Consider the following 23,224-nt stretch of genomic DNA (forward strand, 5'->3'; position numbering starts at 1 on the left):
AGTCTCCATAGCGACCAATCACTTCTCAGTCTCTGAAATCCTCTGATAAAATAACATGGCGGCCAGCAGACGATACCCCGAGAACGCAGGATAATGAGGCGATACCTCCGAGCAGTGGCGCTTACATTAAAGGGCGACTCCAGCTGTCACATGGATGACCCCATGTCTGACGACGGGGATCAGATCTATTTGGGGTGAGATTTATCAAAACTGGTGTAAAGTAGAACTGGCTTAGTCGCCCATAGCAACCAATCAGATTCCACCTTTCATTTCTCAGAGCTCCTTTTAAAAATGAAAGGTGGAATCTGATTGGTTGCTATGGGCGACTAAGCCAGTTCTACTTTACACCAGTTTTGTAAATCTCCCCCTTATGTCTATTACTTCCCTTGATGCATCATTCCTTCATTTATTTTACTCGCATATATAGGGCTGCCGGAATTGTGCGACTCAAATTTACCGCCATCTATGCACCGTTTGTTTTTTGTTTTTTACATCACCACAGCGCCCAAACCGACAATACCCTGGACGCCATTTTGCATCACATTGGCGCAGCAGCCGGGTAAAGTTTTGCCACCATTTTCCATGACCCGGGCGGTCAGCCATTTCATTGTGAGCTGGTCTCTCGGTGAAGACTGTGAGACAATAAAATGGCCGCTGATCTGATTGGAGCCTGCGCCCCATTCATACATCCCCGCAGCCCAGCCGCAGTGAATGGAAGCTCGTTGCTCTCCTTTCATGTCCTCGTCTGTGAGTCTCAGCATATCTGGAGGATGACGTTATCCGCAGGAAAGACAAGAGGGGAGCGGAGGAGGGGGATGGGGGGGGGGGTCGTTACCATCACGCTGTCGCTCTAGTGATGGAATCTCAATTACATTCACATGGGGATTGTTCAAATATTGACCCCCCCGCCCCGTCCTGCAGTGTGAACGTCTGAGCGTGAAGCTTCACATATAGGAAACAGCCCTGATTATTCCGCACCCCCCACCATAGCCCTTCCAGACAGGAATCTCACCGTATGCAAGTAACGCTGCGCCAAATATGTTAGAATAATATTTCCTGGCCGTGCGGAGGTCACGCCGGAGAGTCGCTCACAGTCATTTGAAATGGCTTCTCTAAGAAGGTCGCCCTGAGGAGGTCGGTCTGAGGAGTCACAATGAGATGACCGCGCTCGGCTGTCTTACAGGGGTTAGCCCCGGAAGGTCCCTGAGACGGTCACTTTGAGAAAGTCGCAATGAGACGGTGGCGCTGTCAGACTCGGAGATGGTTCATTGGAGGTGGTTGCTCAGTGATGGTTGTTACGATGCAGTGACTCGCAACGGCGGCCTCACTCTTGGTTGCTTAGAGATGGTTCTGAGGCAATGATTTAAAAATCATCTCTCTAAGTCAATGTGAGATGGTCGCCTCGAAATGAGACTGACGGAGTCACTTGAATGGGTTTGTCTCAATTTCATATGAAAAGGTCCTGAAAAGCTGCAAATGACCCATTTCTCTCTTTGCTGCCTACAACTCCCTTGCACGCTCAGTCTTCTTCCCTGTCAGGATGATGTAAATATAGTCTAAACGTTTCCAGTCTCCATCCCTCTCTGGTAGCTGTAAATATATATACGTTCCCAGACTGTCTCCTTTTCCCTCTTTCCTCTCTTCTTCCCCCTCTGGCAGCTATAAATATAGTTCCTAGTCAGTCTTCTTCCCCCTCTGGCAGCTATAAATATAGTTCCTAGTCAGTCTTCTGGCCCCTCTGGCAGCAATGTTGTTACTAGTTACTCTCCTTTACCTTCTGGCAACTGTAAGTTTAGTTCCCAGTGAGTTCCCAAAGTTTTATCCACTCTGGCAGTCATAAATATTTTTACTAGTCAGTCTCCTCCCCCTCTGGTAGCTGTAAATGAAGTTTCCATTAAATAGTCAGTCCACTTCTCCCTCTGGCAACTCTAAATAGTCCCCAGTAAGGTCTAATTCTTTACCCTCTGGAAGCCATAAGTATAAGTAATTCCCAGTAAGTTCCCAGTCAGACTCCTTGCCCCTCTGACAGCCATAAATGTTGTTACTAGTCAGTCTTCTCCCCCCTCTGGTAGCTTCGAATATAGTGCCCAGTACACTTTTAGCCAGTCTCCTTCCCCCCCTGGCAGCTATAAATATACTGTCTAGTAAGTTTACCCTCGGAAAGATAGTAATTATAGCATGATATGTACAACATTTATTGGTGAGACACCCTCTTTAAAGACTGTTGCTTTTCTGAGACCGTATCCTTCAGCTAAGTGCTCTGAGGCAGTCACAATGAGACGTCTCTCTGATATAGTCAGTACGCGACGGTTACTTTTTACAGTGAGACAGTAAAACTCAGATGTGATGGTCAGTCTGACAAAGTTATCTAAGAGCGTTGTTCTGACGTGCGTCCTCTGTCTCTCTGATGGATCAGTATAAGACAGTCCCTCTAAGACAAGTGCTCCGGGACAATGAGTCACTTTTAGTTGGTCACTCAGAGATGGTCATAAGACCATTGCCCTCAGACAGTCGCCCTGAGATGTTCACACTTAGAGGGTTAGCCCGAGTCTGTTGCTCGAGGATAGTCAAAATAAGACGGTCGCATTGAGAAGACATGGTTTCTCTAAGATGGTCAATGGGAGACCGTTACTTTAAGACACCTGCCCTGAGACAGTCACGATGAGACGGTCGCTCGTAGAAGGTTGTCGAGATCTGATTTCTGTGTCCTTGTGGTGATCGGTGCGGTCACGAGTGGCTCTATAGTACGGACTATAGGCGGACCCCTCCCCCCACTCGTGCACTGGTGCATTTTGCTAATTTCTCTTGTGAGATGATTATTCCTTTCCGGATGCTGAGATTTTCTGGATTACCGAGTGCCGGATTAACAGAACGTTACATCATTAAACCCATCACCTCCACAGTGAGGCCTTCCTTCATCTCCAGGATTTGGCGCTGCTTCTCGCCCCCTGATATTGATTCTTTTTTTTTTAGCAATAAGTTGAATTAACTACTTTGCTGCTGGTCATGAAGCTAATTTAACTGGCTACACAGGGGTCAGTCCACAGAGGTCAAGGATCAAACTTCATTTAGGATCTCGGCCCCCTCCTCCCCGTGTACAGCGGTTGCTGTGGTGACGCACAATATGAGACAGGGCAAGATGGCTGACTGGTCAGTGCAGCTGTGTCCAGGGTGTCCACTGGGGATGGGGGAGGGGAGGAATGCGAATAATGACCAGCTCCAAAATAAGGGGTTTTGTCCAAAAGGCTAGAAACAGATCACTTGCTGTTACACTTCTCTCCACCAGAGGGCACCTACTGTAATAACCTTCATTTGGTGCTGATGTCATGCTGCTAGATGTGATGACGTCATCTTGATATGATGACATCACGTGATGCTGGAGGTAATGATGTAGTGTGAATCTGGATGTATTGACATCACCTTGAATGGGTTACATGTGATGCTAGATATGATGACATCGTGTGATGCTGGATGTGATATCATGTGATGACATCATCTTGTGCGAGTTAGATGCAATGCTAGATATGATGGCTGCATGTGATGACATCATGTGATTGTGTCATGTCATCCTGCATAGGATGACATTACGTGATGCTGAATGTGATGACGTCATCTTATATAGCTTATATGCGATGCTAGATATGATGACATCATGTGATGCTAGATATGATGACATCATGTCATACTGGACATGATGATGTCATGGATGTGTTGACATCATCTTGAATGGGTTATATGTGATGCTAGATATGATGACTGCATGTGATGCTGGATGTGATGACATCATGTGATGCTAGATATGATGACATCATGTGATGCTGGATGTGATGACGTCATCTTGTATCTGATCTGTATACACATTGGGGGCAGATTCACCAATGTAATGATGACAGTTTTCTGGTGTATTCTCCATATTTCTAAGGCTCTCCCGCCATGTTTGCCATCTTCGTAGGGTCAAGGACCTGGCGCAGGTCGGTGGTGAGCGGTGTAATCCTGGAGAGCATCGTACACGTATACGGGTGTAATTATAGCTCCATGTGGTCACATTACTAATCATCATGCCGCTCCCTCAGATACAAGTACATGTATAGGGCTGGAATCACACTTGCAGTTTTTGATGCAGTTTTTTGAGGCATGCCCAGATGTGGATCCAACAGGAGATGCAGGTGTCCTTCCTTTGTGTTTTCAGTTGCTTTTGAATCCACTCCTGATTTTTGCTAAAAATGCCCCCAAAACTGCCATGTATGACTCCAGCCTCGCCCTGCGGGGCCCCAGATACCCAGGGAGGTCTGTAATTGAAGTCCCTTCCCCCCACAGGTGGCGCACAGAGGGAATGTGCACACAAGGCCGGACAGCGGGAGGTCAGCGGCCAGACCTGACCCCGCTGTGCTCCAGGCCAGATATGTTGTGTGTGTGTTTATAGAAAGGTGAACACACAGGGGCAGATGTGTGCGGATCTAGGTGTATGTATGCTTCTGTATCCATGTATAGGTGTGTACATGTGCATGCATTTATATGTGTATGTTTGGGTACATATGTGGACATGTATGTATTTGCACATATTTGTGTGTGTGTATGTTTTTATATATGTATGTGCTTGGATGTGTATGCATGTAAGTCACTAATTATCAGTACCATACAATCTCAAATAATACCGCCAAAGTGACAAAATAGTAAGGCCACATGTATGTATGTGTATGCACAATTGTATATCTGTATGTATGTATATTCTGTGTATGTATATCTATGATTGCATGTGTATATGTTTGTCTGATTATATGTATGTTTGATTGTATGATTATACGTATGTATGATTGTATGGGTATATATATACTGTATGATTGTATGGGTATATATATGTATGATTGTACAGTACAGACCAAAAGTTTGGACACACCTTCTCATTCAACGAGTTTTCTTTATTTTCATGACTATGAAGGCATCAAAACTATGAATTAACACATGTGGAATTATATACATAACAAACAAGTGTGAAACAACTGAAAATATGTCATATTCTAGGTTCTTCAAAGTAGCCACCTTTTGCTTTGATTACTGCTTTGCACACTCTTGGCATTCTCTTGATGAGCTTCAAGAGGTAGTCCCCTGAAATGGTTTTCACTTCACAGGTGTGCCCTGTCAGGTTTAATAAGTGGGATTTCTTGCCTTATAAATGGGGTTGGGACCATCAGTGGCGTTGAGGAGAAGTCAGGTGGATACACAGCTGATAGTCCTACTGAATAGACTGTTAGAATTTGTATTATGGCAAGAAAAAAGCAGCTAAGTAAAGAAAAACGAGTGGCCATCATTACTTTAAGAAATGAAGGTCAGTCAGTCAGCCGAAAAATTGGGAAAACTTTGAAAGTAAGGGCTATTTGACCATGAAGGAGAGTGATGGGCTGCTGGGCCAGATGACCTGGCTTCCACAGTCACCGGACCTGAACCCAATCGAGATGGTTTGGGGTGAGCTGGACCGCAGAGTGAAGGCAAAAGGGCCAACAAGTGCTAAGCATCTCTGGGAACTCCTTCAAGACTGTTGGAAGACCATTTCAGGGGACTACCTCTTGAAGCTCATCAAGAGAATGCCAAGAGTGTGCAAAGCAGTAATCAAAGCAAAAGGTGGCTACTTTGAAGAACCTAGAATATGACATATTTTCAGTTGTTTCACACTTGTTTGTTATGTATATAATTCCACATGTGTTAATTCATAGTTTTGATGCCTTCATAGTCATGAAAATAAAGAAAACTCTTTGAATGAGAAGGTGTGTCCAAACTTTTGGTCTGTACTGTATGTATGATTGTATTGGTATATGTATATATATGATTGTATGATTATATGAGTATACGTATGTATAATTGTATGGGTATATGTATGATTATATATGATTGTATAAGTATATATGTATGATTGTATGCTTATATGGGTATACGTATGTATGATTGTATGGGTATATGTATGATTGTATATGTATGATTACTCTATGTGCACATATATGTGTATGTCTGTTTGTGATTTTGTCTTGTCCCTAATATCCTCATACGCTGTCGCTGGCGCCATCACCGCACTTCTGTTTCTCTCATTCTTCACATCTTATGACTCCTCCTTCTGCAGGGTGATGCTGACACCTCTATTGTAGTGCTGAAGGGGTAATGAAGTCCCTGGCCCTGACTCCGTTCTTCAGTATTTCCCACCATCAGCCTTTCCCAGCATCTCACAAGTGTAAAATCGGTTCAGTATAATGGAGCGTTCTGCTCCTCCAGCGCAGCAGACAGGGTAACAGCTGAGCACAGCAGGCTGCTGCTGACCTGGGGCCAGGCAGGAGGACCAAGGGTGTGTACTCAGACGACCTCTGCTGGACACACACAGAACTACAACTACACAAATCAGTAAATTATATGAACCAGCGCCACCTACTGGTCACTCAGGTGAACCACAAGATTTTTCATTACTTCTTAGGGACATTCTTAGGGACATAGCAAAATTGAATCAGTGACATGTATGCTATACTGGAACACATACCCTCTAAGACCCCCCCAAATTCCTTGCAGTTAAACATGGCAGTTAGAGAGGGGAGGAGACAGGTATGTTATACCAGATACCCATACACAATTGCTAACACTATTGTCTCTGTCCATTTTGTTATGTGTCTTTTTCCTCCACGCTCACCATCCTCTTACCCCTCCATTGCATTCTCTCCACATCAGCCCCTCTCTCCTGCTCTCACCCATGTACAGCTCACATGCTTTATTCACCTTTCTGAATCAACCCTTTGTGTTCTGGAACCTACAGTCAGTGTGCAACAAACTCCCCTACATTCATGAGCTTTTCCTTTCACAAATTCCCATAACCTGCTGGCTCTCACCGAAACTTGGATTTAGCAGTCTGACACTTCTTCCCCTCCTGTTCTATCTTAAGGTGGCTTACTTTTTTCTCATACCTCCAGACCTGAGAACGGACATGGTGGTGGAGTCAGCATACTTTTGTTTCCACACTGCACTATCCAGGTCATTCCCCCAGTACCATCACTCTCATTCCCATCTTTTGAGGTCCACACCCTCAGACTCTTGCATCCTCTGACCCCCTGGCTCACGCACCCAGTTCCTGGATCACTTTGCTGCCCAGCTGTCACATTTCCTCTCCTCAGAAGTACCATTTTGGACGACTTTAACCTCCGCATAGACATCTCCTCGTTTCCCCCCAGCTTCTATCTGTAATCTCCTCTCTTGGGCTTTCACAGCTTTCTAACTCTCAGATGCATGAAGATAGTAACACACCTGACCTGGTCTTTTTCCAACTCTGCTCCGTTTCTCACATTGCTAACTTTCCTCTCCTGCTCTCTGACCACAACCTTCTCTCCTTCACTGTCACAAGTTCTCATCCATCTCCCCACGCTCCTACTTATCACAGATTCAGAAATCTATATGCCACTCACTATAGTCATCTCTGTCCCCAATCTCCTCCCTCTCCTGTCCTGATTTGGCTGCAAAACACTATAATGACACCCCCAGAAGTGCCCTGGATGAACTAGCGCCCCCTACACTCAGACCCTCCAAACAGAGATGAAAGCCTCAAACTTGCTACCTACAAAGATGCTCCAGAAGTGCCGAACGCCTAAGGAGAAAAACTCAGACACCACAAGATTTCTCCCGTTACTAATTTATGCAGAGAACCTATAACTCTTCCCCTCACCTCCCCAAACAGACCTACTTCACGACCCTGATCTGCTCACTATCCAATAATCCAAAAAAACTCTTTGGAGTTTTCACTCCCTCAGTCCAAAAGTGCAGGCGCCTATTACATACCTCTGTGCTGAAGATCTGGCCACCTACTTCAAAAGACAATTGATAACATTCAGCATGAAAATCACTCCCAGCCACTAAGTGTCATCGATCCCCTTCCTCCTCCCCAAATCTCCCCTGGTTCACTTTCTACATTTGACCCAGTCACAGAAGAAGTCTCCAGGATCCTCTCTTCTTCTTGCTCCACCACATCTACTACTGACCCTATTCCCTTACACTTCCTCCAGTCTCTTTCCCGATCTGTCACTACTCACCTATAGTGATGAGCGGGAGGTGCCATATTCGATTTCGCGATATTTCGCGAATATTCAATTGAATATTCGTCCTTTATATTCGTCTTATATTTGTCAAAATCGAATATTCGTCATTATTCTATTTATCTCGAATAATATGCGATTAAATTTTTCGCGTATTGCGATTTTCTTTAAACTGCATAAGGCAACTTTCATATTGGTTGGCTAATATGTGTATTTTACGAATATTCGCTGTATTGCTATAACTTCGTTTTTTAGAAAGTTACGAATATTCTAAAATACGAAGTTATAGCAATATATCGAATATTCGTAAAATACACATAATTTAGCTAATATAGTGCTATTATCTTTTTTTTATAGTCTAATTTTTTTGTCTCTTCTGAACATTTTTGGAAAAAATTGACACTATAAAAAAAAATACTACAGCACTATATTAGCTAAATTGCAGTCTATATGTGTTTATTACGAATATTCGAAAAAAACGAAGTTATAGCAATATAGCGAATATTCGTAATATACGCATATAGACTGCAATTTAGCTAATATAGTGCTGTAGTATTTTTTTTTTATAATAGTGTCAATTTTTTCCAAAAATGAAGTTGAGAAGAGACAAAAAAATGAGACTATAAAAAAAACATTATAGCACTATATTAGCTAAATTGCAGTCTATATGTGTATTTTATGAATATTTGCAATATTGCAATAACTTTGTTTTTTCGAATATTCGTAATATACACATATAGACTGCAATTTATCTAATATAGTGCTGTACATAAATTGAGAATCGTACATAAAATGAGAATCGTTACTGATTTATAATTTTTCTCTTTATGTAAGATAGTTTATGTAATGCGACAAATAGGCAATTATATATGCGAGTGAATCGCGTCGCATAAGGGCTGTATGCTATTGGGTTGGCTTGGTCGAATAGACGAAGATAGAGAATATAGCGCTATATTCGCTATATTCGACAATTCTACCAAGCCAACCGTAAGTAACGGTTGGCTTGGTAGAATTGTTGAATGTCGAATATAGCGAATATAGCGCTATATTCTCTATCTTCGTCTATTCGACCAAGCCAACCCAATAGCATACAGCCCTTATGCGACGCGATTCACTCGCATATGTAATTGCCGATTTATCGCATGACATAAACTATCCTACATGAAGAGGGAAATTATAAATCAGTAATGAGAATCGTTACTGATTAATAATTTCCCTCTTTATGTAAGATAGTTTATGTTATGCGATAAATCGGCAATTAAATATAAGCGTTAATCGGGTCGCATAAGGGCTGTATGCTATTGGGTTGGCTTGGTCGAATAGACGAAGATAGAGAATATAGCGCTATATTCGACAACTCTACCAAGCTAACCCATCAGTGATAGTAGTAATTTTTACTGATCCTAAATTACTAGCACTGATTTAGTGATATTAAAGTAAATTACTAATATGACTAATGGGTTCAGATGGAAAAAAAACTAATATTCGTTATAACGAATATATTTTAATATATTCGAAATATTCGCGAATTTACGAAGTTGTAATATTCGTACGAATATTCCGCTATTTGAATATTCGCGCTCATCCCTACTCACCTAACCAAAATCTTTGACCTCTCCCTCTCTTCCGGCATCTTCCCCTTTTCTTTCAAACATTACATTTACCCCATTACTAAAGAAACCATCTCTTGACCCGTCCTCTGCAACTAACTACAGACCTATCTCTAATCTCCCCTTCATCTTTAAACTCCAGGAGCGCTTTGTGGTCCACTCTTGCCTCATCCGCTATCTCTCTGTTATTTTCTCCGTGACCCCTTACAATCAGGTTTCCGCACTCTCTACATTCTACAGAAACTGCCCTCACCAAAGTGACCAATGACCTCCTGACAGCTAAATGTAATGGTGACCCCGATCCTTTCTCGTCTCGACTACTATAACTCATTACCAATTGGTCTCCCCCTTGTTTGTACATCAACCCTTTGACTGAAAAGTGTTGCGGAATATGTTGGTGCTATATAAAAAAAAGATTATTATTATCCTAGAGCACGCATTAGGCTGAGTTCACACTTCAATAAGTCCTCAAATAATATTGCCACGCGGTGTCCAAATAATACTACCAAATGGTCCACACATAATAATGCCATACAGTCACCAAAACAGTGCCATACAACCCCAAAATAATAGTGCCAGACCCTGAATGATACTCTTATTCAAAGTCCAAATATAACACCACCAAACAGTTCACACACATAGTGCCATACAATCACAAAATAATAGTACCGTAAAATCTCAATATAATAGTGTGCCACTAAACAGTCCGCACACATCATACAGTCACCAAATATCAGTGCCATACAACCCCAAGATAATAGTACAAAAAAAATCCTAAAATAATAGTGCCAGAGACAATGAATGGTACTCCTACTCAAAGTCAAAATATAATACCAACAGTCCACATACGTCAGACAGTCACCAAATATCAGTGCCATCCCAATCTCAAAATAACAGTGTCATACAATCTCAAAATAATAGTACCATACAGTCGCCAAATAACAGTGCCATACATTCCCAAATAACAGCGCCATACATTCCCAAATAACAGTGCCATCCAATCTCAAAGGGATTCTGTCACCAGGTCTCACCCCGTCAGCTAAACATATGCTGATGTTCAGGGCGTCTTCAGGATTCCTAATGTGAGCTTCTAAATGTGATCCATAGCCTTATTTTGCTAAAAAACAGGTTTTACTAACCTGTCACTCAAAGAAATAAGGTGCCCAAGGGGATGTCAAGGGATGCAAGGTGCCCGCCGCACCCACCGCCGTTCGTGCCCAGCGCCGCCTTTCCAGACTTCTGCACCGCCTCCTAATCCTCTGTGCCGCCTCTCGCTCTCCCTTCCTCCCCCCTCCTCCTGCTGTAAGATATCGCGTGTGCGCACAGGGCTCTGAGAGGCTGGCGCCAGAGTGCAGGTCATACCTGGGTTGAGCGAAGTGCCGGCGCATGCACACTTCGCTTTAAGAAGCCAAATCGAGAAGTCCGCACGGGCGCATCAGGCAGAGCCCTGTGCGCACGCGCGGGATCTTACAGCAGGAGGAGGGGGGAGGGAGGGAGAGCGAGAGGCGGCACAGAGGATTAGGAGGCGGTGCAGAAGTCTGGAAAGGCGGCGCTGGGCACGAACGGCGCCGGGTGCGGCCGGCACCTTGCATCCATTAACATCCCCTTGGGCACCTTATTTCTTTGAGTGACAGGTTAGTAAAACCTGTTTTTTGGCAAAATAAGGCTACGGATCACATTTAGAAGCCCACATTAGGAATCCTGATGAGGCCCTGAACATCAGCATATGTTTAGCTGACAGGGGTGAAACCTGGTGACAGAATTCCTTTAAATAATATTACCAAACACTTCACTAGAGATAAGGCCATAATCACCTAATAACACTGGCATAGTACCCGAAAGTGCTCTACAGTGCACAAATAATATAAATCAACAACTCCATCTCCATATAATAGTGCCATGTAGTCCTCAAATAACAGTCCACTCAACAGTTCTCACATATAAGTGCCTCAGCTACTTTTACTGCCATATAGTCCTTATCTGATCCCAAATAGCTCCCAAATAATACAGCTGCAATATGGCGGATGTCATGCAATGCTCAAATTATAGTAATACCACCCAAAAATACTGCTACAGTGCCAAAATAACAATACCACAGTCTCCCAATTATACTGCCCTATACAGTGGCATGCAAATGTTTGGGCATTCCTGGTCACAATTGCTGTTACTGTGAACAGTTAAGCAAATTGAAGATGAAATAATCTCCAAAAGGCATAAAGTTAAAGATGACACGTTCCTTTTGCATTTTAAGCAAAAACATTTTGAAAATAACAAAAAAGGAAATGGGCTTAAAGCAAAACTTTGGGCACCCTGCATGGTTAGTACCTAGTATCACCCCTTTGACAAGTATCACAGCTTGTAATTGCTTTTTGTAGCAGCCAAAAGTCTTTCCGTTCTTGTTTGAGGGATTTTCATATATTCTTCCTTAAAAAAAATCTTCCAGTTCTGTGAGATTCCTGGGCCGTCTTGCACGCTTTGCTCTTTTGAGGTCTATCCACAGATTTTCAATGATGTTCAGATCAGGGGACTGTGAGGGCCTTGGTAAAGCCTTCAGCAGATCAGGGGACTGTGAGGGCCATGGTAAAGCCTTCAGCAGATCAGGGGGACTGTGAGGGCCATGGTAAAGCCTTCAGCAGATCAGGGGACTGTGAGGGCCATGGTAAAGCCTTCAGCAGATCAGGGGGACTGTGAGGGCCATGGTAAAGCCTTCAGCAGATCAGGGGGACTGTGAGGGCCATGGTAAAACCTTCAGCAGATCAGGGGACTGTATGGGCCATGGTAAAACCTTCAGCTTGCACCTTTAGAGATAGTTTCAGGTTGCCATTTCATCAGTTTGGAATGTAATTCATAAACTCTTTGCTCATTATGGCCGAAGAGTTCTATTTCAACCTCATTGTTCTGCAGGAATTATTTACAAAATGCATCAGACTTGTTTAGATGTTCTTTTGCAAACTTCTGCTGCTGAATTTTGTGATGAGGATGAAGGAGGGGTCTTCTTCTGATGACTCTTTCATGAAGGCCATATTTGTGCAGATGTTGCTGAACAGTAGAACATATTCTGAACAGATTCTGCTAAATCTTTCTGAAGGTCTTTTGCAGTCAAGAGAGGGTTCTGATTTGACTTTCTAGCAAGCCTACTAGTAACTGTCTCTGAAATTTATCTTAGTCTTCCAGACCTTCTCTTGACCTCTACTATTCTTGTTAACTGTCATTTCTTAATTACCTTTCAAACCAATGAAATGGCAACCGGAAACTACCTCAAAAGGCACAAGCTGAAGGATGGTCCTCACAATCCCCTGTTTTGAACATCATTGAAAATCTGTGGATTGACTTCAAAAGAGCACAACATGCAAGAGGGCCCAGGAATCTCACAGAACTGGAAGATTTCTGCAAGGAAGAATGGATGAAAATTCCTCAAACAAAAATTGAAAGACTCTTGGCTGCTACAAGAAGCAATTACAAGCTGTGATGACTTGTCAAAAGGGGTGCTACTAGGTATAACCGTGCAGGTTGCCCAAAGTTTTGCTTTAGGCCTGTTTCCTTTTTTGTTATTTTCTAAATGTAAAAGATGAAAATAAAATTTTTTTTTTGCTTAAAATACAAAAGGAACGTGTCATCTTCAACTTTATGTCTTTTGGAGATCATTTCATCTTCAATTTGCTTAACTGTTCAGAGTAACAATAATTGTGACCAAGGGTGCCCAAACTTTTGCATGCCACTGTAGTCCCTATACAGTCTCCAAATAATTGTGACATATTAGTGCCATAGTGTGCCTAAATAACTCTGGCATAGAGGTTCACCATCCCTGCAGTGGCTGCCCTTGGTTGATACTGCTTTGCAGCTTTCTTTTCGGAGGGGTGGCTCGAAGCTTCCGTGGGGATAAAGTTCTGCATCACACATATAGAAATTAGTCAATGAAACGAATTAACTAATGAGACGGAAACGAGCGGCCATATTCCTTTGGATGAAAACTCTGAATTCTTATATATTTTAATATATTTAAAGCATGGTGAAAAAACAACACGAGATTGTTCCATAGACAGTGCTCTCCAGGAAGGAGAGGAGTCTGAAAAAGAGACAGGAGGAAAGAAACATGCGGGGGATGGGCCAGAACATGGGACAAGCATACAAAGAGACAAACCGTGTCATATGGGATATGAGAGATAGAGGTGAAGAAAGGATGAGAGGAGTGATACCTAGAGAGAGAGAGAGAAAAACCCTGTGGAATTAAAGATGGACAGAGACAGTACAAGACAGCAAGAGAGAACAGAAATTTGATTGTATGTTAACCCCTGAAGCTTCCTTTTTACTATCACGTCATCCAAGTGACATCTCACAGTTCTCGTGAACTCAGAAAAAAGGTGTCAAAAAGCACAAATGTTGTTAGAATTAAAAACCACACTGCTTCTCCCTGGTCTTCTGGGGGGGCAGGTCATGGAGGGAACATCGAGCAACAGCATCAATGTACAGGCACTAGGGAAAGCCGGGAAGATGTACGAGGGATGCAACCCCTCCCTCCCCTCCCAAAGGTTTATACAAGGCCTGATGTCCCTCAAGACAGTGTCTACTCCGCATTATACAGTCTACACGTCCGATGGCACCAACATCAATCAAGACACGGCACAATGACCACCAACAGCCAATCAAGATCTTCTTGTGTCTGGTCATGTGTAGAAAGTTGCAGGCTATCGACTCAACATAACGGACCTTTTGTGGTCCTCTTTCATTTTATTTGGAATGCCTTGGCCAAGTAGAAGGATTTTCTCAATGTGCCACCACCATAACTCCCATAGGACAATCATATCACCAAGACCATCAAGAGGGTCATTCCTCTGGGACGAGATATTGAAATGTTGAGCGAGAAGTAGCAACAGGCAGATGTTGGAAACGTCCGTACTATACAGAGAGACCGGAGGTGGACAAACTGTAAAAAAAAAAGGTGACACGAGATTGTAGTACTCGGTGGATCTTTCCAACTACTCCATCTGAATGAGAGCCATAAGGTGGAGCTTGACAGCCATGCAGAACCTGTCTACTGAACTTTCCTTAAGAAGAGCAACTCCATAATCCAGCAGAAACCATTCATGTCGCTGGTATTCTTTGATCTTTTCAATTTTAGGATAGAAAAAAAATCTAGAATCAAAGAAACAACCAAAAATAATTATCTTCGAAAGAACCAAACTATGGAGGACCACAACTGGAACTGGAAGCAACACTCCACAATGTTCTGTACTCCACCTCACACCATAGAATCCTTGCAAAGAGAACGTCGATAGGGTTTCGGATGGGAACCGGCTCTACTTGTGAGTATCAATCCACGACAGAGAAGACAAGAGATGAAGCGCGGGAAATAATACAACCCTGACTTCGGGACATGGAATGAGGTCTTCACAAACTGGAGTGTGAAATTATCTCCCAGGATCTTGCTCTCTTTGCTTTGTCAGCAAATCAATGACTCGGGTATTAAAGTCCCACAGCCAAAGTCTCCGATCAGATGGTCAGTGCTGGAAATGGTTTCGGAGGATACAGCTCGGACTGTTTTGAACGCCTGGCTCCTGCTGGTTACTCGATCACCACGCAACGAGGCAGGTGCTGGGAGAAGTATTTGAAGAGCTCAGGAGTGGCACCAGGACAGTTGGTTAGTTCCAGTTCTTCTAGGTCCTGGAGTTGAACGAGACCTGAAAGGCCGGTGGTGGTGAGTAGAGGACAACCTGGTGAGAGATATGTAGAATACTGAGTATCCTCAAAGGTTTTTAAGGCTTTCCCCCTAAGCTTCTCTGAGCACAACAACCACCAACATCCAGTACATTGGGACATGCAGCAAATAGAGCAATAAATCATAAACTCACCGGCCAGAGATAAGAGACGTAAACTTTTCATCCCCAGGAGATGCTTCAGACCAAAATCTTGTACCTGCAACAGAAGGTGATACTGTAAAGATCGGATCCACATATGATAGGATTAGATAAACAAATCATCAGACAGACATCACACATAATAGTATGAAACACAGAGAGGAAATGCACCAAACAGAAATGCTACTGACTATACTGGGAAGTCATACATGCAGGTATTAAAAGCTGAGACTTTCGCCAATATGTTCCAGTCAGGAAGATATCGGAGCCCATCAATGCACCACGTCACGGTCACTCAGCATGGCAAAGGGTCCTAGCCGCTACTCTAACTATGGTGTGAACATGGTCTGGGGGTGATATAATTCAGCACACAGCCAAGCCTCCACACAAAGGCCCAGCATGAATACTGTGGTAGTACAATGTGAATGAGGCCAGGCCGTGAGCCACACCTATGCCAGACCATGTGATGGAAGTTACCAGGTGCAACAGAGTGTCCAAACACACTCAAATCTAACAAGACAAAACACAGAAATGAAGTGGCAATTCTGGAGGAGCTGCTCAGCCCCTGACACTGTGGCGTGTCTTTTATTGAGGGAGCAGCCCCACCGCATGTGGACCGCAATAATCGACTAACCCCAGCAAAATATGCATACAATGGAGGACGTCGACGCGGTCCACATGCACCACAAGAGCAAACTACACAGAATGTAGCAAATAAACATATGAAACACAGAGAGGAAATGCACCAAACAGAAATGCTACTGACTATACTGGGAAGTCATACATGCAGGTATTAAAAGCTGAGACTTTCGCCAATATGTTCCAGTCAGGAAGATATCGGAGCCCATCAATGCACCACGTCACGGTCACTCAGCATGGCAAAGGGTCCTAGCCGCTACTCTAACTATGGTGTGAACATGGTCTGGGGGTGATATAATTCAGCACACAGCCAAGCCTCCACACAAAGGCCCAGCATGAATACTGTGGTAGTACAATGTGAATGAGGCCAGGCCGTGAGCCACACCTATGCCAGACCATGTGATGGAAGTTACCAGGTGCAACAGAGTGTCCAAACACACTCAAATCTAACAAGACAAAACACAGAAATGAAGTGGCAATTCTGGAGGAGCTGCTCAGCCCCTGACACTGTGGCGTGTCTTTTATTGAGGGAGCAGCCCCACCGCATGTGGACCGCAATAATCGACTAACCCCAGCAAAATATGCATACAATGGAGGACGTCGACGCGGTCCACATGCACCACAAGAGCAAACTACACAGAATGTAGCAAATAAACATATGAAACACAGAGAGGAAATGCACCAAACAGAAATGCTACTGACTATACTGGGAAGTCATACATGCAGGTATTAAAAGCTGAGACTTTCGCCAATATGTTCCAGTCAGGAAGATATCGGAGCCCATCAATGCACCACGTCACGGTCACTCAGCATGGCAAAGGGTCCTAGCCGCTACTCTAACTATGGTGTGAACATGGTCTGGGGGTGATATAATTCAGCACACAGCCAAGCCTCCACACAAAGGCCCAGCATGAATACTGTGGTAGTACAATGTGAATGAGGCCAGGCCGTGAGCCACACCTATGCCAGACCATGTGATGGAAGTTACCAGGTGCAACAGAGTGTCCAAACACACTCAAATCTAACAAGACAAAACACAGAAATGAAGTGGCAATTCTGGAGGAGCTGCTCAGCCCCTGACACTGTGGCGTGTCTTTTATTGAGGGAGCAGCCCCACCGCATGTGGACCGCAATAATCGACTAACCCCAGCAAAATATGCATACAATGGAGGACGTCGACGCGGTCCACATGCACCACAAGAGCAAACTACACAGAATGTAGCAAATAAACATATGAAACACAGAGAGGAAATGCACCAAACAGAAATGCTACTGACTATACTGGGAAGTCATACATGCAGGTATGACTTCCCAGTATAGTCAGTAGCATTTCTGTTTGGTGCATTTCCTCTCTGTGTTTCATATGTTTATTTGCTACATTCTGTGTAGTTTGCTCTTGTGGTGCATGTGGACCGCGTCGACGTCCTCCATTGTATGCATATTTTGCTGGGGTTAGTCGATTATTGCGGTCCACATGCGGTGGGGCTGCTCCCTCAATAAAAGACACGCCACAGTGTCAGGGGCTGAGCAGCTCCTCCAGAATTGCCACTTCATTTCTGTGTTTTGTCTTGTTAGATTTGAGTGTGTTTGGACACTCTGTTGCACCTGGTAACTTCCATCACATGGTCTGGCATAGGTGTGGCTCACGGCCTGGCCTCATTCACATTGTACTACCACAGTATTCATGCTGGGCCTTTGTGTGGAGGCTTGGCTGTGTGCTGAATTATATCACCCCCAGACCATGTTCACACCATAGTTAGAGTAGCGGCTAGGACCCTTTGCCATGCTGAGTGACCGTGACGTGGTGCATTGATGGGCTCCGATATCTTCCTGACTGGAACATATTGGCGAAAGTCTCAGCTTTTAATACCTGCATGTATGACTTCCCAGTATAGTCAGTAGCATTTCTGTTTGGTGCATTTCCTCTCTGTGTTTCATATGTTTATTTGCTACATTCTGTGTAGTTTGCTCTTGTGGTGCATGTGGACCGCGTCGACGTCCTCCATTGTATGCATATTTTGCTGGGGTTAGTCGATTATTGCGGTCCACATGCGGTGGGGCTGCTCCCTCAATAAAAGACACGCCACAGTGTCAGGGGCTGAGCAGCTCCTCCAGAATTGCCACTTCATTTCTGTGTTTTGTCTTATCACACATAATAGGCTTAGATACATGGCTCAGCAAACAGTATCACACATGACGTGCTTTAAATACATAGCTCAGCAGACAGTGGCACACATGAAAGGCTTAGATACTGTATATAGCTCAGCAGACAGCATCACACGTGACAGGCTTAGATACATGGCTCAGCAGACAGTGGCACACATGACAGGATTAGATACATGAGCTTGGCAGGCAGTATCACACACGGCAGGCTTAGATACATGGCTCAGCCGACAGTATCACATGCAAAAGGCTTAGATATATAGCTCAGCAAAAAGTATCACACATGACAGGATTAGATACACGGCTCATTAGACAGTATCACACAGGATAGGATTAGATACACCACTCATCAGACAGTATCACACATGATAGGATTAGATACACCACTCATCAGACAGTATCACACAGGAGAGGATTAGATACACAGCTCAGCAGACAGTATCACACATGATAGTATTAGATACACAGCTCAGCAGACAGTATCGCACATGATAGGATTAGATACACCACTCATCAGACAGTATCACACATGATAGGATTAGATACACCACTCATCAGACAGTATCACACATGATAGGATTAGATACACCACTCATCAGACAGTATCACACATGATAGTATTAGATACACCACTCATCAGACAGTATCACACATGATAGGATTAGATACACCACTCATCAGACAGTATCACACATGATAGGATTAGATACACCACTCATCAGACAGTATCACACATGATAGGATTAGATACACCACTCATCAGACAGTATCACACATGATAGTATTAGATACACCACTCATCAGACAGTATCACACATGATAGGATTAGATACACCACTCATCAGACAGTATCACACAGGATAGGATTAGATACACCACTCATCAGACAGTATCGAACATGATTGAGGCCACACTCTTCCAGAGGTTTTACCTGGCAGCACCAGCGGAGGTACAGACTGCGGAGCGATGACATGGTGGACAGGTAGCTGAGTCCGGTGTCTGTGATCCGTACACACCTGAAAAGAGCGACACAGGTCAGCAATCTAACATATCTAGCATATTACCTCCTACCCAATCGATACTTTTGTACCGGTATCGATTCGATACCAGGATTTGCCTTTTACCGATACTGCGCAGCCTAGTATCAGAGAACATGGAGCGTGCTGCTCTCAGCGCGCGCCATGTTCCCTCAGCAGCACAGGGGAGAAGGAAGCAGTCCCTCCCCCCTGTGCTGCTGCTGCCAATAAGAATAGAGAGGGGCGGAGGAGGGGAGGGGCTGTGGCCACTGTGCCACCAATGATAATTAACGTTTAATACAGATACAGGAGGTGGGTGCTGCACCTGAGGGGTTACGGTAAATGCCGCTGATCACAGCTCCCTGTCATAGAGTCCGGGTGCCGGCAATGTGATTCTGCCACCGACACCCGTTTCCTGTATCTGTATTAAAGGTTAATTATCAATGGTGGCACAGTGCGCCCCCCAGTATTAAAAACATTAGTGGCGCAGTGCGCCCCCCCCCCCCAGTATTAAAGTCATTGGTGGCAGTTGCCACAGGGTCGCCTCTCCTCCTCCTCCTCATTGGAGGTGCAGTGGGAGCTTCTGATCAGAGCCCCAGCAGTGTAATCCTGGGGCTCCAATCGGTTACCTTGGCAGCCAGGACGCTGCTGAAGCCATGGCTGCCATGGTGAGCTCCCCGCTGCTGTGTGCACAGAGCCCAGGGCAGCAGGGAGAGTGTAAGGTCCTATTCACCCTGATAGAGATCTATCAGGGTGAATAGGACAAAGGATTAAAAGATCCCAGGTTCTAGCCCCCTAAGGGGGGAAATAGTTATTAAATAAAAAGCAAAAAAATAAATAAATAAATAAACAAAAAACACACCAAAATACTAAGTATAAATCACCCCCTTTCCCAATTTTACATATAAAATATATAAACAATAAATAAATAAATAAACATATTACATATCGCCAAGTCCAAACTATTAAAATATTTAAAAGAATCTCCTATGCGGTGAACGCCGTAACAGAAAAAAAGAAATAAATAAAAAACGCGCGATTCGACATTTTTTTTGTCACCTTATCCCCCCCAAAAAATAGGATAGGACTGTTCGATTATGGGGCGGACGTTCCATAAAATACGAAAATGCACGCGGCTTTTTTGGTGTTTTCATTTTTTTCGCGTGGTATCGAGAATCGCAATACTTTTTTATGGTATCGAAATCGAATCAAAATTTTGGTATCGTGACAACCCTACATTGTATTGCATTGTAGAATCACTCTTTTTTATCACATAGATCAGTGCTGTGGGGGCGCAATTGCATTGATTCCTATGTCTGTTTCATTCTAAGCAGTGGTGGAAACTGGTACTGCAAGTCACACAGTAAATGTAAGAATTTTGGGGGATCAGACAAGGATTGGTGGCGAGGTGCGATGGATCCAGAGGAACCATAGTGATAGGAATCTATTCGCCTACAGTGGGGTGTTTATCACCATAGGTTTTAAGGAACCTTATGGTCCTGCAAAGGGGTCTCAAGGCATCCCTCGGATGAAAATGGCTCAAGGCTGTAAAATGCTTGGAAGGTTTAACCTGAAGTAAGAAGGACAACTTGGAGGAACATCAAAGCCTCAGAGCAGAACACCATCTTTCAGGGTAGTGACCACCTACCCAGTTCACATGGCTGGGTACAACTGACTCCCTATACTCAGCACCAACATAGGGCTCCTCAGTAAGTTCTTCACCGGTTTCTTCTGCTAAAAGTAATGGACATTCCTTCCAAATCACCACCCACCTATCAAGGACGAGCTCCTCCAGCTTGTGCAGGTCACATGCAATATACTCCAGTGCTGTGTCTGTCAGCCTGGGACACCATGACAGGTCCAGTCCTCGCAGTCTTCTCAGGTTTTCAGCCACCAGCTCCACCCCATCATCTGTCACTTTGGAGCACCCAGAAAGGCTGAGGACTGTCAGGTTGGGCAGGCTGTGGACCACATTGACCACCCCATGGTTGGTGATCTCCCAGCAGGAGTGGAGGCGTAGTGTATGTGTGGCTCGGCCCTGTTTGGCAGTAAAGTATGCCAGCGCTGTGTCCGTTACATGGTAGGCCTGCAGGTTCAGCTCCCCCAGGTTGGGAAGAAGCTGGGAGATGGCTGCCACGGCATCGTCTGCCACGTTGATACAGTCACTGACGCTCAGAGACGTGATCCGTCCATGTAAACTGGACCACAAACCAGCCTCCGTGAAGTCATTACAGCCGGACAGCTCCAGCCTGACCACCCCCTGCATCTGCTCCAGCATCACCTGCGGAGACAACAAACATGTCAGTCAGCATCTGTTTTGTTACAATGTGTCAGTGCAAGTAAAATGTAACAGTCTGAAGTGGAGGGTGTCTAGGCTGGATACCGCTGAATTAGTATTAGCTCTGGATGGGTTACTAATATCTAGCTGCCCACCAAAATACACATCACTACTGTAGTACCACATACAACCACCGGATGGCAGTATAGTGGGGGAATCACATACACAAAATATATACATAGTGGGAAACATCACATTAGAAAAACCACCTGTTTACTGCAGAATAAACCACATACAGCAGGGGACAAAAACTGTCTAACCCAGTAGTCCTTTCACAGTTTTGCAATGCCTGTTCTCACCACTAGAGGGCAACCTGTAACTTTTAACAAGTCAAGTCAGAGTTATACTGCCCTCTAGTGGTAACAACAGGCACCTGAGATTTAGAGGACCACGTGTGGCTAAGAAGAGACAGTATTATAGCAGTTATATTATTGTACATAGGAGAAGTATTATAGTAGTTATATTCTTGTACATAGGAGCAGTATTATAGCAGTTATATTATTGTACATAGGAGAAGTATTATAGTAGTTATATTCTTGTACATAGGAGCAGTATTATAGTAGTTATATTCTTGTACATAGGAGCAGTATTATAGTAGTTATATTCTTGTACATAGGAGCAGTATTATAGTAGTTATATTGTTGTACATAGGAGCAGTATTATAGTAGTTATATTCTTGTACATAGGAGGCAGTATTATAGTAGTTATATTCTTGTACATAGGAGCAGTATTATAGTAGTTATATTCTTGTACGTAGGAGACAGTATTATAGTAGTTATATTCTTGTACATAGGAGCAGTATTATAGTAGTTATATTCTTGTATATAGGAGCAGTATTATAGTAGTTATATTCTTGTACATAGGAGCAGTATTATAGTAGTTATATTCTTGTACATAGGGGCAGTATTATAGTAGTTATATTGTTGTACATAGGAGGCAGTATTATAGTAGTTATATTCTTGTACACAGGAGCAGTATTATAGTAGTTATATTCTTGTACATAGGAGCAGTATTATAGTAGTTATATTCTTGTACATAGGGGGCAGTATTATAGTAGTTATATTCTTGTATATAGGAGCAGTATTATAGTAGTTATATTCTTGTACATAGGAGCAGTATTATAGTAGTTATATTCTTGTACATAGGGGCAGTATTATAGTAGTTATATTCTTGTACATAGGAGCAGTATTATAGTAGTTATATTCTTGTACACAGGAGCAGTATTATAGTAGTTATATTCTTGTACATAGGAGCAGTATTATAGTAGTTATATTCTTGTACATAGGAGCAGTATTATAGTAGTTATATTCTTGTACATAGGAGGCAGTATTATAGTAGTTATATTCTTGTACATAGGAGGCAGTATTATAATAGTTATATTCTTGTACATAGGAGCAGTATTATAGTAGTTATATTCTTGTACATAGGAGCAGTATTATAGTAGTTATATTCTTGTACATAGGAGCAGTATTATAGTAGTTATATTCTTGTACATAGGAGCAGTATTATAGTAGTTATATTCTTGTACATTGGAGCAGTATTATAG

The 23,224-nt window shown here is 43.5% G+C and overlaps 1 protein-coding gene across 1 annotated transcript in view; it reads right to left on the minus strand.

Annotated features, from left to right (window-relative positions):
* Positions 1 to 13,639: 13,639 nt before the first annotated feature.
* The window catches only part of FBXL16 (F-box and leucine rich repeat protein 16), a 40,163-nt gene continuing 30,578 nt past the window's right edge, over positions 13,640 to 23,224 (minus strand). The window contains exons 3-6 of the mRNA XM_040440228.1: positions 21,113 to 21,621; positions 19,256 to 19,340; positions 15,517 to 15,580; positions 13,640 to 15,378 (exon numbers count right to left, since the gene is read on the minus strand). Coding sequence (XP_040296162.1) covers positions 15,230 to 15,378; positions 15,517 to 15,580; positions 19,256 to 19,340; positions 21,113 to 21,621 — 807 coding nt within the window. The 3' untranslated portion in view covers positions 13,640 to 15,229. The remainder of the gene's footprint in view (positions 15,379 to 15,516; positions 15,581 to 19,255; positions 19,341 to 21,112; positions 21,622 to 23,224) is intronic.

The sequence above is a fragment of the Bufo bufo genome, chromosome 7 (assembly GCF_905171765.1).
Source record: "Bufo bufo chromosome 7, aBufBuf1.1, whole genome shotgun sequence".
Lineage (NCBI taxonomy): Eukaryota > Metazoa > Chordata > Amphibia > Anura > Bufonidae > Bufo > Bufo bufo.